Source organism: Lissotriton vulgaris, chromosome 2_1 (genome assembly GCF_964263255.1).
Source record: "Lissotriton vulgaris chromosome 2_1, aLisVul1.2, whole genome shotgun sequence".
Classification (NCBI taxonomy): Eukaryota; Metazoa; Chordata; class Amphibia; order Caudata; family Salamandridae; genus Lissotriton; species Lissotriton vulgaris.
Genome location: NC_141687.1, coordinates 2,027,218,480 through 2,027,239,090, shown reverse-complemented (window position 1 = coordinate 2,027,239,090; position 20,611 = coordinate 2,027,218,480). Strand labels below are relative to the sequence as shown.

The following is a 20,611-nucleotide window of genomic DNA, read 5'->3' as shown; positions in this document are numbered from 1 at the left end:
TACGACGCGGATGTTGAAATGCTCGACGTAGAGGAAGTCGTCGACGAGGTAGGAAACGACGACGGGGCCTTTGGGGCCATGGAAGATAGCTCGAGCGAAGAGCTAACTCAAACTGACATTGGGTCCGAAACGCTTCAAAAGGCTCAGGTCGAGGGATCGCCACTAGGCCTTACCCAAGATCTTCCAGTGGGTTCTACGGCCCGCCTTCGGGCTCGGCTACGGACATCGCTATTGAACCACACCCTGCGAAATCGAAACCGAAAGTGAAGACACCGGTCTCGACGCAAGTGAAAGCACTGGTGCCCCCATCGAAACCGAAGGTGCATATTGCTTTGGTTGGCTCAAAGCCCTCGGACGGGTCGGCACCGACAAAGCAAAAGGGCGTTATCGACCCGAAGAAACAGCTCAAGGGCGTCGAGACGAAGTCTGGCAAGCCGAAGACAAAGGTCAAGGCAGTCGAGCCGAAAAAATCGGCGCTGAAGACGGTCGACACCGACAAAGGGCTCAGTGATCCAAAGGTTCTCGAAACTCCGTGTCGACAAGACAAGGCCAAGAGCGGACCGACGCACGAGTCCACGTCTAATGGTGCCTCGAAGGATTCCGTCGAGTCGACGCAGCCGTCCGCCGTTTTCTCCAAGAAAGTGGCAAACTCCCTACAGCGCATCAAGGACAAGGCCTCAAGTGTCGGATCAAAACCTCCACCTTCGAAGCCTGTCGATAAACCTCAGAAGGCGTCGACGCCCATTCACTTCAAGTTGCCGCCTAAAGTGGCGCAGAAGGCTTTCGCCCCTAGAATGGCCAACGTGCCCGAGAAGGTGTCCTCGGTGCCGAAGTCGACGAAAGTGGTCCCGGCCTTAAAGCATCGACAATCTTCGTTGGAAGAACAACAAGAACCATTTATCGATGCCGAAACAGGCAGGCTTTCCCTTCAAAAGCGGAAAATTGCCCCGGAACAGCCAATGGAGTCCTATAAAATTCCACTGAAGAAGAAGAAGGATTCCACTTCGACCCTGTTCTTGTGGAACCGGTTTCTCCACATGGCCATGATGTCTCACCCACTTATTCTGATGTGGACACTGGGGAAGGTGATGAGGATGAATACAGCTATCCTGTCCACACTGAGCCAGATGATAGCAATGAACCCTGGGCAGCTGCTGCTGACCCAGGTGATCCTCACTCTGCCCCAGACAATCAGATGTATGCAGTTAAGACGTCGCCTACAGAGGATTCAGCTGCGTTCAATGCCCTTATTGAAAGGGCAGCAAAGAATCATGACGTCCAGCTCCATGCTGACCCCATTGAAGTGGACTTTCTTTTTGACACCTTTTCCGTCTCTGAGAGGACTCTGCCTATGTTGAAGGGTGTCTTGAAGCATGTTGGGGAGGTCTTTAAAGAGCCTACAAGAGCCAGGGTAATAAACCCTAGGATTGAAAAAAAGTATAAACCGGCACCTGGTGACCCTACATACATCAAGGGACAGTTGCCTTTGGACTCTCTTGTTGTTTCTAATGCCTGGAAGAGGGCTAATTCACAAACAACTCGTGATGCTCCTCCCCCAGATAAGGAATCTAAGGTGTTTGAGGCATCAGGGAAAAGGGTGGCAGCTCAAGCGGCCAATATCTGGCGCATTTCAAATACACAAGCACTTCTAGCCAGGTATGACAGGGCACATTACGATACACTGGAGACCCTGTTACAGCACCTGCCAGACTAATACAAAAAGGCAGCTGAGATGCTCATCCAAGAGGGGAAGCTCATATCAAATGCTACAATTCCAGATCCTCCGCCACTACCAAACTGTGACGCCTTGTCACTGCCCCCCGACCACGCAACACCTGTCGGGGGGAGACTTCAACAGTTCCTGCCAGTCTGGAAGTCCATCACCACAGACAGGTGGGTCACACAGCTTATACAGTACGGTTCTTGTCTAGAGTTAACATCCACTCCACCCAAAATACCCCCAAGACACCGTCCTATGTCAGCAGAGCATTTGCACTTATTGCAGCAGGAGGTCCTCGTAATGCTGCAAAAAGGGGCAATCGAGCTCGTGCCTGTGAAAGAAAGAGGCACAGGAGTTTACTCACTGTACTTCTTAATACCAAAAATGGACGGGTCCCCCTCACCCATATTGGACCTCAGACCCCTCAATCAGTACATCCTATTGGAGCACTTTAACATGCTGACCCTGCAGCAAGTTCTAGCAACTTTAGATCTGAAGGATGCGTATTTTCATATTCCGCTACACCCGTCACACACAAAATACCTCCGGTTCACCATCCACAACCAACATTACCAGTTCAAGGTTCTGCCTTTTGGGGTCATCACTGCACCCAGGGTGTTTACAAAGTGCCTGGCGACGGTGGCAGCACACCTCAGGAGACAGAACATTCACGTCTACCCTTATCTGGACGGCTGGCTCATCCAAGCGAAGTCGGCCCAGCAGTGTGCCGCCCACATGTCTCACACCATTCACCTTCTTCACGATCTGGGATTCTCACTGAATTACCCAAAGTCCCACCTGCAACCCGCCCACATACGGCAGTATCTGGGTGCGACGATAAACACTCTGGCAGCCACAGCACAGCCAAATTCAGTGAGGGTCAGCAGCAATAAATCTCTGATACAAAACTACCAGCGCAAGTGTTCATGCAGTTGATAGGCATGATGGCCTCCTGCATCTCCATAGTCCCGCACACGAGACTACATATGCGTCCGCTTCAGGAGTGCTTAGAACGTCAGTGGACTCAGGCTCATGGACAGTTGAAAGACCTAGTGTTGGTGAGCGGTCGAGCATACAACTCTCTGCATTGGTGGAATCCACAAAACCTTTGCAAGGGACGACCGTTCCAAGAGCCTGTGCCACAGATCATCCTGACGACGGACGCTTCTCTCCAGGGATGGGGAGCTCATGTACTCCACTACACTGTGCAGGGACTATGGACACCACAGCAAAGGAAGATGCAAATCAGTGTTCTAGAACTGATGGCGATCTTCATGGCAATGAAAGCCTTCAAAGTACATCTGTGCAACAAGGTCGTGTTGATCCGGACGGACAACATGACGGCCATGTACTACATTCAGAAACAGGGAGGAACACACTCTCCACAGTTGTCTCATCTGGCTCAGAGCATGTGGAAGTGGGCCATTCAGAGAAACATCTTCATCATGGCAGAACACCTCCCAGGCAAGGACAATCAGATGGCGGACCTGCTCAGCAGGTACAGCTTCCAAATGCACGAGTGGGAGATACATCCATCAGTACTCCACCCGTACTTCCAAAGGTGGGGTCATCCAGAGATAGACCTGTTCGCCACAAAGGAGAACTCAAAATGCCGAAGCTTTGCCGCCAGGTTTCCACACACCCACAGTCGCAAGGCAATGCGATATGGATGAACTGGTCAGGCAAATTTGCATACGCTTTTCCCCCAGCACCTCTAATACCGCTGGTGGCACGCAAGCTGAAGCAGCACTCGATGACTCTCATCCTGGTTGCTCCAACGTGGGCTCGCCAACCATGGTACACCACGTTTCTGGAACTGTCCGTGGTACCGCATCAAAGGCTGCGCCTCACACCCAGGCTTTTGACGCAGAGCCATGGCGACATTCAGCATCCAGATCCGCAACAGCTCAACCTGGCGATCTGGCTCCTGAGGTCTTAGAGTTTGGCTACCTCAACTTACCTCCTGACTGTATGGACATCATCCGGGAGGCAAGGAAGCCCACCACCAGAGCATGCTATGCGGTGAAGTGGAAGCGGTTTGTCATTTATTGTGCAGACCACAAAATTAACCCACTGGATGCATCTATTCAAAACATCATTTGTTACCTTACTTACATCTGTACAAATGTAATCTGGCCTATGCTTCCATTCGTATACATTTATCCGCAATGGCTGCTTATCTCCAAAACAGACAGCACCTCTCACTTTTCAGGGTGCCTGCCATTAAAGCCTTTCTGGAGGGACTCAAACGAGTCATTCCTCCGCGGACGCCACCAGCTCCCGAGTGGAATCTCAATGTGGTCCTTTCCAGGCTGAAGGGTCCCCCTTTTGAACCACTGTATTCCTGTGAGATTCAGTTCTTGACATGGAAAGTGGCTTTCCTTATAGCGATTACGTTGCTACGACGAGTTAGTGAACTCCAGGCACTAACTATCCAAGAGCCATTTATTCAGATTCATTCTAACAGGGTGGTGCTTCGCACTAACCCTAAATTCCTTCCTAAGGTAGTGTCTCAGTTCCATATCAGCCAGACTATAGAACTACCTGTGTTCTTCCAAAATCCAGAGTCACTTGCGGAGAGAATGCGCCACACACTTGACGTCAAGAGGGCCCTACTGTACTACATTGATAGGACCAAAGATTTTCGGAAGACTAAACACCTATTTGTTGCCTTTGCGCCACAACACAAAGGTAACCCCATTTCCAAGGCTGGTATAGCCAGGTGGATCGTTAAATGCATTCAGATCTGCTATCAGAAAGCCAAGCGCACTCTCACCATTCCACCTCGGGCCCACTCCACCCGAAAGTTGGGGGCCTCCATGGCTTTCCTTGGAAATATTCCTTTGGAAGACATATGTAGAGCAGCTTCATGGTCTACCACACACACATTTACAAAACATTACTGTGTTGATGTGCACTCCAAACAGCAGGCAGCTGTAGGGCAGGCTGTTCTAAAAACACTTTTCCAAACTGCTGCAGCTGCCACGGGCGGTCGCCGTTAATGGAGGGACTGCTATGTATTCTATGCGCCGATATGAATTCAGCAGCCCACATGCCTCGTACCGAATATGCTACTTACCAGTATGCATCTGTTCTTGGCATTTAGGGCTGCTGACATTCATATCGCCTGCCCTCCTCCCCGGCGCCTGTAGCGGCTACAGCATTCACACATACTTCTGGCATGGTCATCATTCACGTAGTTTCACTCCATCTTGGCCACAATGGCTAAAAACAATCTGAGGATAAAGTCGATGCCCATGCGCACTGTAGTCCAGGGGAGGAGCCACCTATCTCGTGATACTTCGAAGACTCTTCCAGGACAACAATGTGCGATCATCCGGACCCAACACTAGGCGGCGATCTATGCACAGATATATGAATGTCAGCAGCCCTACATGCCAAGAACAGATGCAAACTGGTAAGTAGCATATTTGTTCGTGCTTAGTTATCTAAAAGAAAATAGGGTGGTTATTTATGTTTGTAACTTTGTACAGTGTTTCTGGCACCCAGTTCAGTATCTTCACAGTGTAAAAGAACATTAATAAATCTGTAGCTTTGTTTTGGCTGCATGGCTGCGGAGACTTCGCCAGAACGGCATTCTGTGCTTACAATAGTAGTAATAGTAGTATCCTATACAAACCTCCCATGTCAGAACAAAAGCCTTACTAACGCCACATTTCAGTGACTCTACTGATCACAAGAGAAAAGACCCAAAGTACAGCTTAGTGGGATAATTTGGTTGTGATGGCAACAGGTGCGTGTCATAAGAGTTGAATCCTAGTGAGCTGACCTATCCTCACATCATTTTGAGGTTGATGAAAGGAATAGAATTGTGTAAACAGTTTCTACTATCGTGTAGAACTTTAGGAGAGATGGCAAGTGCTTCCAGAATGCTCTAAAAACACAAACCTTTTTTGTGGCCTTAATATAGACAGTACCAGCTGTCTGTAGGGAGTCAGCACTGTAGAATATAATCCACATAGCCAACCTTTGCTCAAAATTGTATAACTTTATTATCAATCTCTGCTTGTTGTTTCCCCCTTTTCTGTGTATGACCCACCAACAAGAGCTTCTTGGTCATTCCTATTCCAAACTCGCAAACCACACCTAAAAAGAGTGGGGTTCTCTGTTCTTATATTTAAAGGTAATAGAGATTGATTGACGTTGCCAATGCCAATGATTTTTTTGTAGTGGGACATTCTCATAAGTTGCAGTTTCATTTGCCATTTTGAAAAGTGCTATTTTTATAGTGGACAACAGGCTAGACACTTAGCCAACATTTTTGTGCTTTCAGAAAACGGATGTCTCACTTTAGAACTAACAATTAACAAACACAAAACCACTGTGTGAGAAGGAAGTGAGGCCTTGGAGGGGTTGGCCTGGTACCCCAGATACTTAACAGGCAAACTGCATCATTCCCCAAACAAGCCCCACCCCCTTCCAAAAAAGAACAAGCATTGGCATAGCCAGTAGGTCTCGCCTTTTGGGACCTTATAATTGTTTAGTTATGCAACAGTTCATGTTGTTGCACCAAGAATATTGTGCTGGATAACTAAACACTTATAGGGTCCCAAAGGCGAGACCTATTGGCTATGCCAATGCTTGTTTAGCATGTTAAAGGTGTAGGGGCTTCCCCCTTCTTTCAGCTGGGCTGGGTATGAGATCCCTATTCTTTTCCATGAGTCTATGGCTAGGGGTTCACCCTATATTTTATCTTTGTTTGCCCACAGGGATTCCAATTAGATTTTTTAACGCTCTGCTCCAATTTTTGGTCTACCTTAAGCAGGGCATATCTAGTGTTTTTAAATATAGGGCTATCGTTTTGTGTCTGTTTATTGGCGGTTAGGAGTGTTATTGAGTCGAGATTCTGGAGTATGGCTTTCTCAATCATGAGCCAAACCGGCGTGTAAACCTGGGCGGGCAGGATCCAGTAGACTCCCTGTCTTGCTATAAAGGCAGTCTGGAATGCTCTGAAATCTGCTATGTTTAGACCACCTAGTTTCTTAGCTAGTCTTAACTTTTTCAGGCTTATCCTCGACTTCTTGCCATAGGAACTTGTTTATCATCTTGTCCGTTTTTCGGTGGAATTAGTCTGTAAGTGGAAGCATTCCCACCAGGTAGTTGATCACCGGGGTGATCATCCTCATCCTCTTAATTGTGTCTATCCCCCCCACCATTTTATGAATTTGGGTGACCAGGACTCCAGGAGCTTTTTTTATCTTTTCTAGGATTAGTTTCTAGTTTTGGTTGAGTGTGGTTTTGGGGTTTTTGCCGAATTGAATCCCTAGATACTTAATGAAACCGGGTTGCCATGCTAGTCCTGAGTTCTAGTACCTCTCTGGTGATGTGGATGTTAAGTGGCATACATTCCGATTTGTCTCTGTTTAGTTTATAGCCGGAGTGGGCTGAGTATTTACCAATGGTTTCCATGAGGGCAGTGATAGAGGACTTGGGGCTCTCTGTGACTATGAGAATGTCATCCGCATAAGCTGCTAGTTTGGCTGTGGCCTTGTTGATGGTGACCCCCATCATTTCTCTATTGGCTACAATATCTCTGAACAGGGGTTCCAACGTCAGTAAAAACAGCGCGGGGGACAGGGGGCATCCCTGTCTTGTCCCACGCTGGAGGGTGAATTGTTCTGAGGCTGCCCTATTGATAGCTATCTGCGCACTGGGGTTTGCGTACAGTGCCATCACTTTCCGCGTGTACTGATCTCCCAGATTGTATCAGGAGTATGAGTGCTCTGAAGGAAGGAATATTGATGCATCATCTAGGTTGAGCCATACGGCTTTTAGGTATTGCAGGCTTGTGAACTTCTGAGAGTGAGATAGTATTTGAATGAGGGGTCCCAGGTCATTTCGTAGTGCCATTGCTATTGTTTACATTACTAATATCTCCCAAAGGCGTGCTAACCAGTCCAGAAACGTGGAAATGGTCGCATTCCCCCATAATCTCAATACATTTTGAAGGGCTGTGATTATGGCAATGGCCTAAAAGATTCTACTTTAAAACTGTTAGTGAGGATCTCAGTGAATAAACTACAAGGTGGGCTTCTGAACAAGGAATGCTCTTCCAAAGTTTATTTTTTGTAATAAGATCCCTTTTTAGGTCTCGCAAGCGAGAACTATTGTCATCGTGATGGCTGCCAAACGACCACAGACCGGGCCACGAGCAGATTGTGGCTTGTGAACGCGCACGTCCAGCAACGTGCACATCTCCTGTCCCGAGGCAAAAGCATGCAGTTTCACTTTCGCGTACACGTAAACAACGCAGCATTCAACATGCAAGTCTTTAAATATTTTAAATGTAGATATATCCCACTTACCAGCAATTGTGGTGACTTTGCGCTGGTCTCTTGTCTTCATCGGCATACTCTGTCTGGATCACAGGAGCCCCCTCAAGTTTGCATCGTCGCCACTGTGCACGAGCAACAGATCCAGCAACAGCGCACGCGCAAGCAGCCCTCGCGCTCCTATCCCCCCCTGTTTCCTCCCCGGCCCGGATGTGGAGCACAGGTGCCGCGATGCTTGTTCTAATGTACGGCCTTGCTCGTCACTGCTTATTACCGTTGTCGTCATCCAGGGGAAAAAGCCATTTACGGTAAAGAGATTTTTCCTGATATAAGGGGGTTGTTTGCAGAAGGGGGCCTTGAGAGGCGGGGAGCCTCTTCTCCGACCTCCTGCCTTGGATCGGGGTTCGCGCTCAAGATCTGGTTTCTTATTTGGGTATTTAATGCTCAAGTGAAACCTCTGAAGAACCGAGGCAAACGCTGCTTTTACTTAAGGTCGGCACGTTCCAGTGAAGCTCCGACAGGGTTCCCTCCGAGGCTTTGTCCCCGTCTGCCACCGCCTCCCACTGCACCAGTTTAATGGTTTGTAGCGCGCGGTTCGCACTGCAGTGCGCACCAAGGGGCACAGAGGCTGTCTCGCCGAATTATGAGAAGAGTTCAATTACACAGCTGATCATTACACACAAAAGCAACAGATTTGTTTTCCGGTTGTGTTTTTAATTTGTCTGCGGGATCCTGCGGGCAACAGTGACGTAGATTTAATGTGAGAAAATCGTGAGATTTTTGTTTGCACTCCATGCACTTACGTGTCTGCCTGGACCTTTCTTTGCCTGTTCCCGTCTAATTCATGTTCACCCACTTATATATGTAAATAGATTTACACATCCATTAGTGTGTGTGTGACTGTGAGCCCCGGGCATGTCCGTTCAGGCTCTTGAGTCTGCATACACGTGTATTCTCTAGGCCAATGTTTTTAATGTACAATTTAGAACTTGAATTCCCGTTTTTATGAGGTAAACCGGATAAATAGCAGAGCGCAAATCAAACGTGTGTACTGGATTAGCAAATCACTCGTGGACCTGGGAAACATCGTGATATTTCTGTGTACCCGCAGCCCCCTCAGCCAGCAAAGTGGCCGCTGCTACTGACAGTACTGACCATCCCTGATGCCCCACTCACAGACAGTCTAACTCCGGCCCTCCCACCACCATCAACGTCATCGCTCCTCTCACAGTGACAATTACACGCTCAATCCACCTCGCCCGGCGGTCCAGTCACCGAGGCACGACACTCGCTTGCGGGGTCCTACTGTAGAGCAATTTGTATCTGTTAATCACACCGTTACGGATCACTAAAAAAAGATATACACCATCCAACAAAAATCCATTCAATAAATGCAGACATCAGAAACAGATAGGTAAACCCGATTTCGAAACCTTAACGTACAGTGAGTGACGTGTGTGTGTGTGTGTAAAATAAAGCCCACATTCACTCCGAATGACATCTTGGGATGGAATATCACTTCCTAAATGTACCCCCCGCATAATGGTAGTCATTTTATCGACCTCAGAAGTATGAAAGGCTGATTGGTATTGGCTGGAATCGAACCCCTGGGTCAAACACATATTCCCTACAGTGGATATATCTCCATTAGCACACATGCACGCACACACGCAAGTAATCATGCCTGAAGTACTTCTGCAAAGAAGCCATCACATGACCAGAGAAACCGAGCACATGCTGTCTTCTCTTCATAGCCAATCTGCGATAATTGCAATTAACTGGAAGTCTTGCAGTCAAAGCAAACATTGTTATGGAGATAATTCCAGCCGATTGCTAATGAGCACTTCACACAACTGGACTCCTTTTCCTGCTATTACTCCGGTAGCTTATCTACTATAAGGCCCTCCATTCTCCATCAATGCCCCCAGTAATTAGAATAGACACGCCATGATGACAAGCTAAAAAGTGAATCCGTGAAGTCTTGCAGCCTTTCTATCAGCTATTCCTTGTCCTCAGAGCCTCCGCCTGCTGCAGACCTCTATGGTCCTACCACATACCATCAGCACTACCAGGAGTTTAATCCCAATAGCCCCCCAGTATTCTCTGATCCCCACACACATCACGAGCAAAAGATGTTGCGATGCCATACCAAAGGTATATTATGCGCTAAGCAAGTGTAAATTGTATAAATGTGCATATATATATTTATATTTAAAAAAAATCATAATATGAATTACTGTGATATAATCTGCAAGACGCCAGTGCCTAAGGTAGAATGATTTTGGTATTTAGAAAGTCTTTTCACCATGTTCTCTATCTGTCAGGTGACACCTTAGCACATGACTGTTTTAGTGATGTTTTAAAATATGGTTGGGTTCCAAAGCACTGACGTTGAGTGAGCAAGGCGACTGAGTTCGCCAAAACGTGTCTTATCTTTCAGCACATGCAGTTCACCATATATTTGCCTGCAAGGGTTACTGGTAAAATTATTTTTTTGCAATCCCGTTTCATTACTATGTGCCTGCTCTCTCTTTGTTCTTCCGTGACCCACCTGCTTCAGGTGTTTCCTTTTATTTGTATTCCCATTTCATTCAGTATGGGCCTGCTCTCTCTCTCTCTCTCTCTCTCATTTTCCGTGGGACATCTGCATAAGGTGCTTCTTTTTATCTGTATTCCTGTTTTATTCGATATGTGCCTATTTTCTCTTTGATTGTCCGTGGCTCACCTGCTTCAGGTGTTTGCTTTCATTTGTATTCGTGTTTCTTTTTATATGTGCCTGCTCCTTCTCTTTCATCTTCCGTGGCCCACCTGGTTCAGCTGTTTCCTCTTATTTGTATTCCTGTTTCATTCCCTATGTGCCTGTTTTCTCTCTTTGTTCTTCTATGGCCTCCTGGCTTCAAGTGTTTCCTTTTATTTGTATTCCTGATTTATTCGGTATGTGCATGCTCGCTCTCTTTGATCTTTCATGGCCACGTGCTTCAGGTGTTTACTTTTATTTTTATTCCTGTTTCATTTTATATGTGCCTGCTCTCTCTTTTTGATATTCCGTGGCCCACCTGCTTCAGGTGTTTCATTTTATTTGTATTCCCGTTCGGTTCCGTATGTGCCTCACACACCCTCACACACCCTCACACACCCTCACACATCTCACCCTCACACACCCCCTCACCCTCCCTCACCCTCACACCCCCTCACCCACCCTCGCCCTCACTCACTCTACCGCCCTCACTCACTCTACCGCCCTCACTCACTCTACCGCCCTCACTCACTCTACCGCCCTCACTCACTCTACCGCCCTCACTCACTCTACCGCCCTCACTCACTCTACCGCCCTCACTCACTCTACCGCCCTCACTCACTCTACCGCCCTCACTCACTCTACCGCCCTCACTAACTCTACCGCCCTCACCCACTCTACCGCCCTCACCCACTCTACCGCCCTACCTCTATCTTATCTATCGCCCTCACTCTATCGCCCCACGTCCTTCTTTATATCCATGTTCTCTTCACCTGTGCTGATCTGCTGCTCTCTTCCACCCCGCCTCCTTCTTTAACTCTGTTCTTTTCTCCTGTGCTGATCTGCTGTTCTCTACCACCCGCCTCCTTTTTTAACTCCCTGTTCTCTTCTGCTGTGCTGATCTGCAGCTCTCTTCCACATACATCCTTCTGTAAACACACACACACAACCACACACACACACACAACCACACACACACACATCACCCCACACACAAACATTACACCACACACAAACATTACACCACACACAAACATTACACCACACACAAACATCACCCCACACACAAACATCACCCCACACACAAACATCACCCCACTCAAGCTCAGCCACAAGCTCAGCCACAAGCTCAGCCACAAGCTCAGCCACAAGCTCAGCCACACGCTCAGCCACACGCTCAGCCACACACCACACACAACCACACACAACCACACACATCTATCTATCGCCCTCACGCTATCTTATTTATCGCCCTCACGCTATCTATCTATCGCCCTCACGCTATCTATCTATCGCCCTCACGCTATCTATCTATCTATCGCCCTCACGCTATCTATCGCCCTCACGCTATCTATCTATCGCCCTCACGTTATCTATCTATCGCCCTCACGCTATCTATCTATCGCCCTCACGCTATCTATCTATCGCCCTCACGCTATCTATCGCCCTCACGCTATCTATCTATCGCCCTCACGCTATCTATCTATCGCCATCACGCTATCTATCTATCGCCCTCACGCTATCTATCTATCGCCCTCACGCTATCTATCTAACTTTCGCCCTCACTCCATCTATCTAACTTTCGCCCTCACTCCATCTATCTTTCCCCCTCACTCCATCTATCTAACTTTCGCCCTCACTCCATCTATCTTTCCCCCTCACTCTATCTATCTTTCACCCTCCCTCTAGCTGCCCCAGACCATCAGACAGGCCAGTTCATGGACCTGTTTCAGAAAGAATCTGAAAACCTGGTTGTTTCCTAAGATGGAAAACTAGTTCTTTCACTGCCTATTACGGGCTGGTAATGTGCGGACCATCACCATTTCTAAAAGCGCCAGGATACCCGTAGGATGACAGTTTTTGCGCTATATAAGTGATTTTTACATTAAATTACATCTATCGCCCTCCCTCTAGCTATCTTTCGCCCTCCCTCTAGCTATCTTTCGCCCTCACTCTATCTATCGCACCACCACAGCATCACTCAGGAGTACCACAGCATCACTCAGGAGTACCACAGCATCACTCAGGGGCACCACAACATCACTATGCGCTACCACAGCATCACTGAACGACACAGCATCACTCGTCGCCACCACAACATCACTCAGTGCCACCACAGTATCAATCTGTGCAACCATTCAACAATAACTGGTTCAAATATTTTTTCTCAATGTTTCAAGCTCTATTAAAAATGTCATAAAAAGATGTTAATATTTCACTTCTGTTCTTGGATTTTCATCACAATTAAATACACAACATAATCTTCACAAAAGTTATTTACAAAAGTTTAAACTATTGCCATTATAAATTACAATAACTTTTATTTAAGTATTAATTATTTAAAAAAATTAAAAGCCTTTGTCATTTGTAATATCAATACATCTAAGTCACGTAAATACAAAACATGTTGCATTACAAATGCTATAGGTTTCACATTTGCAAAAGATAAAAGTATTGGCATTGTAAATGGCAAAGCTATTAATTTCGCTATTTTCAAAACCAACACATTAATAAAAATGTTGTCATTTACAAGACCAATAGCTCAAACTTTACTAATGCGAGACCTATTGCATTGCAAATGCTTGTTGGGATTTTATGTGTACCCTCCACATTTGATCTGGTGGACCGTTCTAAATTGTAGACATTCTAAATTGTAGACAATTGTAGCACTTCTACATAGGAAACATAGCTCTTTCTGTGAGATTCAAGCACAGTGGAATTTGCACTCCGTTCTTTAGTTCATTAGGAGGTGTCAGGCAGGATTGCCTAGCCACCCTCTTTATTACCATCTCTAGAGTCCGAACCTTTAAGAGTGTGCAGACTCTTCTAGCCTGGGGAATAGACGATCTCCACTTTTAATTTACTCTGACCAAGCTGTGCTTCTGTCACTCTAAAAGACTGCAACGTTTAGTCACTAACTAAGTAATTCACATGGAATCCTCGGATCGGACAACCAGCTTGGCAAAATCTAAAGTTATATCCATTTGTCACCCGGCTCCGAAGTTAATCCAATTTACATCAACAACAATTAACCTAAGAGCAGATTATTTCCCTTTTCTCAGGGTCACCTTTGACACTAAGTTGAGCTGATTCCCTTGTGTTGGGTTTGTCCATTAAAATCAGTTGGGTTCATAGTAGGATCCTTTCTCTACTAGGAAGGGCGCCTCATGCGGTCCATCTGTGTTGAATGTTTGAGGCAAAAGCATTGGCAATAGCAAACTACAGGGTACCCATATTAGGGGTTATTTTCATTTACAAAAATTAAAATTCCTACAGAACACCACACTGTCAAACACACATGCTTAGTTAATAAGAGATTGTTATTGCATATACAAGCAATGTACAAAGGAGAGGCCGAGGCACAAGAATACTGCACTCAACACACTTTTGAGTAACATATTGTTCAGCGCTTAGTGGTGCTAGAGTCTTGAAGACCAGCCATCTTAGCCTTCAAAACCAGGAGAAACTCTCCTTCAACTTAAGAAAAATGTGACCCGCATAGGATCCATATCATTAGTGATGAAAACAGTACAAAACGTCTTCTTCAGGGCTGCAAAACATAGAATATATACAGATTGTTTTTTAAATCATCCACATACAATAAACATGAAGAGATTGCAAAGTATACACAATGCTACATGCATGCAAACAAAATGGGTACATGCTTCAAATAAGTATCTCATCACCACTAAATGAACTTGTTAAACTAAACAAGGACAGTGATGAACATGCAGTCATGTGCCTGAATTCCCTGTGCAAGACTTGTACATATAGAAATATAACATTGCTGTGTTACATACTATTATCAGATCGAGGCCAAAAATCAAAAGTGCGTAATATGTAGAAGTCTATTCAAAATGTGAGGATAGGAGATTGACAAATGTTACCCGGGTAGAGAACGAAGTCATAGTGTGATTAACTGCATATTATGTGAAGGAAAGCCCACTCACTACTATGAGAGTCATCTATAGCACCCAATTATCATATACCTTAGTCTGTCCTTCCACAAGCAATGTGGAGCTAGAAATAGTATGCTAATAGTTTTCTATCAAATAAGTGTGTGCAGTGGAATTCAGAAATGAATATGCACATACTGTATTTCTGTAATAGTCATAAATCAATATTCAAGTGATTTATTAATAAAGAATGTTTATTAACCCCTTCCACACTCATGACGAGCTGGGCTCGTCATGGTGTAGCCTCCTCAAACACTGATGACGAGCCCAGCTCGTCATAAAACAATGTAATAAAAGAATTTTCAGCACAGAGGGGGAAAACGCATAGCAGCCATGGAGTTAAATATGAGCCTTTTATTTCTCTGGAGACAAATATGATAGGCAATGTAGCAGAATGAAATCGCTACCTTGAAATGAACCATGTATTCAAAGTACCATGGTGAACATTAGTGGCAAACCCAGGCTTTTATGTTGATAAAATCTGCAGAACTCAATACCTCACAACAGTTAAGAACCTAGAAAGAATAATTAATAAAATGTAAATGCAGAACGGTGCAGCCTCATGATGTAGTATGTAATAAATTCATGAATGTTGTAATAGATAATAGACATAAAAATGCCCAATGTGTGCCTGCACAGCTAGCCAGTAATTTGCATACCCATCCCACTCGGAGTGAGGAATGCATAAAGAACAATTGATGGACAGAATGCTGCACAATGTCACTCACCCCAGTACAGAGGTCTGGGCCTAAATCCATTGTTTTTTGTTCCCATGCCATTACAGTTTAGATAATGCAAATCAGTCTTGACCCGGTTCCCCATGGGAACAGTCCAACCCAAATTGCCAGGACCTGGTCTGGCAGTTCGTGCAGGACTGTTCCTGTGGGGTCAAGACTAATTTGCATATGGCTGGGACTAAACTGGAATGGTGCAGCGTGCAATAAAAGATGGATTTAACCCAGATCTGTGACTGGGGGGTGAGTGTTTGATTAATTCAGCATTCCGTCCATCATATGCTCTTTTTGCCTTTGTCACCCTAAGTGGGACGGGTATGCCCAGACGTGGGTACCTTGCTCGCTGCGCCACCATGTTCAAGCTGGCCTGGCTGATGAGTGGTGTTACACCGACACCCATCCTAGGATGCTTGTTCTGGTCCAGGGAGGACCTGGCTAGGCAGTTCGGGCTGGACTGTTCCCATGAGGCACAGGGTCAAGACTGATTTGCATATGCCTTGGTCCTTGGTCTAAACAGGTATGGCGTGGCATGCAGAAAAAAGAATAATTTAACACAGATCTGTGGCTAGGGGTCTAGGTTTGATTAATTCAGCATTTACATCCATCATCTGTTCTTTTTGCATTTGCCGCTCTAAGTGGGAAGGGTATGCCCAGACATGGGTCCTGTGCTCGCTACATCACCAGATCAAGCTAGTCTGGCTGATATGGGGTGTTACCCCGAAACAGGTCCCAGGATGCTTGTTTCTGGTCCAGGGAGGACACCATTATTAATTCTTCAGCATTCTGTCAAATACCCATTAAGAAGGTAGTCTTTCTTCTAAACAAACACACCTTGTGTTTACACCTCCGATGGCTACAGTTAAGATAGATGGCGGCTGTTGATTAACCCCGGCGTCCACACATCGGTTACACTCCACGTGCACGCAGAGATTTCTTAACCGCGGGTCGCTCCGTGCGCTCGTTAGTTCCTGTGATCTGCCGTCCAGATAGAAACTTCTGTATTTGGACGCACGGCCAGCCAGTGAGGTGTATTTCGTTATTCTATCTTAAAGCACACGTTTGGGTTTTTATGCTGGGCGAGGTAGTCTCGGATGTAAAACACTTCTAGATCGACCCTTTTCCCTAATTTGGTTTAATTATTTAGATAATCTCGGTGAGTTGTTTGCATTAAACATAAGGGCATCAGACTTAGCTGGATTCACATAGTATATTGACTCATCACCTATACATATGGAGCCTCTAAGTGGTCCAAACGACTCCACATATGTGCGGTGTTAAGTCAGCTCTGCACAACTTTCATTTTAGTAATTCCACGCATTACTGCGGTTAAACAGAACATGACTCTTCCATATATCTACTAATATATATTTATGTTACAGACCACCCATTTCCGGGAGCTGTGGACTGACCTGGTTTGCCATTTTGGGCGCCTGCAATGGTCAATAGACCACACACTTAATGAATTTAAATTTTATGAGAACTCGTACACCAGGGTGATAGGCTCTAATTGTACTTTACTTTATTTAGGTAGCCTCTTTTATTCTCCTGAAGAAGACCCACACGTGAAGGTGTAAATTAACCCTCAACGCCTAAGTCGGGTCAAAACAGTGACACCCATCAGCCTATGGCCTGGATTATGTTATATTAGCACAACCCCGAAACTGGATGATGCATTCTGAGTATACCAGCATTATTCTGTAAAGTGGAAGAAGACCTTATCATTGTTTTGAAAACAGGCCCATGCACACTGGTTTACTGTTCCCAGCATCATTGCAGCCAGTGTCTTCCGTGAAACATTATGATACTATGTTCTTCAATTGTTCCATTTTGGACTTTCCTTTCTCTCACTCACCTCGCACATGAGCACTTTTTCCTGCACTCCTTCATGGAGCGACTGTCTGATATACCTTCATATGTTTTATTGACTTTGCTATTTTCATAATAATAGTATATATAAATAGGATTGTCTCTTTAATTCAGTTGTTGTGTCCTTCTCTCTGGTGTATCTTGAAGAGCAGTCATTTCTCTCATGTGTAACAATTATGTGAAAACCTTCTCAGTGACTTAGCTAATTAATTTCAAGAGCCTCTTTGGTTTTTTTAAGGAGGGACATCAGGACCTATTGTTGTCCTTACTTCATTGTACCCAGGTCCTTTGCCTTATATTGCGTTATCCCATTAGTTTGTAAGGGTGATTATCAAGGCCTGCTAAGTCCATGAAAAGGCTAATGCCTTTTTAGAAGAAAAGTTGCACTGCACCATCTTACTTGACAACCTTTCTGATTTTGGCATTCGGCCACTATCTCCCCAGACTTGCTTCTAGGAATGCTACAGCCATTAATTGCGCCTTATTGAACCTGGAAACCTTCCACCCCCTACGCGCCTAACTGAAAAAACACATATTGAGTTTTTTTAGGGGATCTCTTTGAGCAGGAAAAAACAGCCAGTAGCTCTGTAAATAGTGTGCAAGGATCGAAGATGTAAACCACACAGCATCAAATGTAGTCACTAACTTGCCCTACACTTTGCTAAAAAGTCTAAAGAAGCCAGCAATACAGTGAGTGATGTCACAATACATATCAGAACCCCAGCGGGAATAATCAAACAAAGTACCATTCTAGTACGCCTATTGCTGTTGGCGTTATTTGTGGTGAGCTTGTATCATTTGATACACTATTGTTTGTGTTATCATGGAATATGTGCATGAGCAAGTTTAGGAGTTGAGTGTAAATAGCAGGTGATTGTTGGATGGTGTTGTGTTAGTGTTTTTTGGTTAGTTGCTGAATTATTTTAGTGATGTTTGATGTTGTGTGAAGGAACTAATGCTGTGTAGTAAGTAAATACTATCCAGATGTGAAGGTATGCTTAACTGAGCGTGTGATTTAAGATACTTGATATTGGTTATTTGCAATGGTATGTTAAGTTGTATAGTATTGTAGTGTGTTAAGGTATGGTGTGTTTTGCTGGAGGCGAGGTTTCGTAAGTTTACTGTGTGGTTTGAAGTTAAATAAGGAGTTAGATGTGAGAGTTGACTTACAGTATGTTAAGCTGATAGGTTGTTGTCAGATTGAGAGGGGACCTTCAACATCACACTGGCATCATGATTTCTCAGGGTAGAAAAAAAGATGATTTTAGAGTAGGCTTATTTTTTTTTTTTTACGTGGGTGATAAGATAAAGTATAGGGGTATGTATGCTGTGAGGGTATATTGATAAGTGACCCAAATGTGATCAAAAGTTGGGATAGGTTTTAGGAAGGAAGGTGGGTGAAGAAGTGAACCTAATGTGATCAAAAGTTGGAATAGGTTTTAGGAAGGAAGGTGGGTGAAGAAGAGATGGGTGAGTAAAGTCAGAAGGAAGAGGTGTTTGGTATGTATGCTAGAAAACAGTGCAATTATAGTTCCCCAAAGTATGCCACAAACCTAACTCATGATTTGGCCATGTGCTCTTGGAGTAAAGTTATTTAAGCTGCAAGAATGCTAGCCCCAGTTTAAAAAAAATGTTTTTTAGTCACTCCAAACAAAAACAATTGTGATTGTTGTAAATAAGTACTGTTCATTGCATTGGCATCAGTAATCGGCATTTTATTTGTAAACAGGTGTTGCAAAACATGTTGGTGATGCTCTTAAAGAACACGCTTCCAGATCCTCTAGAAAAATTTGCACTATTGGAATAGCTCCATGGGGTGTTATTGAAAACAGAAACGATCTAATTGGAAGAGACGTAAGAAAAATAAGCTATTTTGCATTTATCATTATTTATGTTTTTGTTCTTGGATTTATAACTGATTGATCATCAAACCCCATTTACACAGTGGAAGCTTTTTACAAATGTTAGCTCAGCCTCATACCTAATTAAAAGTAAAGGAGCAAGTTAAAAAAGTGGGTTTGGGTTACATCTGAGAAATGAAACATAAGTGGTTGCCAGGCAGTGGAGAAAGGACCATTTAGGTTAGAAAATCTGATGTTAGGAGGTAGTTGGAATAATTTGTTTCATACACTTTACAGAATACAAGCTGATTTTGTGTTTGTGTATATGTGTATATATATATATATATATATATATATATATATATATATATATATATATATGTATATATATATATATATATATATATATATATATATATATATATATATATATGTATATATATATGTGTATATATATGTATGTGTATATATATGTATGTGTATATATTATATATATCAGTGGCAGTTGAATTGTGTTGCTACAGTCTCCGTATGGAGACCATTATTGCTTTGCTAATAACTTTGTTGCCATTTGATGGCGAAACTGCACAAAACTTTCAAAACGTGTTTCTCTATCTTGACAATTTTAAGGAGTTTTCGCGGATCCATCTAGCTTGTGTTGGCTGCAGGTTGCCTGAGAGATTTGGACATATGCTCAATTTTTATTATGATTAAAAAAAACAACTGAAATACACTGGAAAAACAAAGGTTAAAGTGACGCTATAGTTTGGTGTTGACGTGAGATTAAAACTAATGTTTAAAAACCACTTAGCTTACTGTGACATGCACCCTTGCCAGGCATTATTTATAACTACATATATTACATTGCTCATGGCATACAAATCTCAATGATGACATCTAGGATATTGTCACTTTGGCCGGGTCCTGTAGGGCTTGTAGGATTGAAGTAATTCAACATCATCACGAATGGCCAATTTTCTATCACCAATCAAATGATGATGGACATAACCTGTGACTACTTGCTGGATACACAGAATATCTATCACGCCACCCACAATTGGTGGCGATTACTCTTTGTACTAGTATTTACCCACCTAACCAACTAAATTCCTCTGTAGATTTTAATAGGGTCACCCCCCTTTTAAACACTCAACACCCTTCAAGAAAAGAGCTCTTGCTTTATTCACCTTAAAGTCTTCACCTGACCTGCAATTTCTGATGAATACATGTACCTGCTGATTCCTCGCCTTTTGAATATCCCCATGTGCAGCATTCCACATAAACCTTTGTCCAGAACTCTCCCACGTTGACAAGGACGTCCTAATACCGCGGCTACGCATGCGACTCCTTGTAATGTCATCGAAGCCATAAGAAAACCTTGTTGGCATGCTAACGTCCGTTCCCTTTTTTCCGTGCCATTGACATGTGATGTTTTTTCCTAGGCTCTCCGTATTGTATTGTTGT

General features: G+C 44.4%; 1 protein-coding gene across 1 annotated transcript in view; it reads left to right on the top strand.

The window, feature by feature from the left end:
* The window catches only part of LOC147733678 (transient receptor potential cation channel subfamily M member 7-like), a 1,990,815-nt gene that overhangs the window by 369,260 nt on the left and 1,600,944 nt on the right, over window positions 1–20,611 (top strand). Inside the window, exon 6 of the mRNA XM_086958252.1 lies at window positions 19,036–19,160. Coding sequence (XP_086814378.1) covers window positions 19,036–19,160 — 125 coding nt within the window. The remainder of the gene's footprint in view (window positions 1–19,035; window positions 19,161–20,611) is intronic.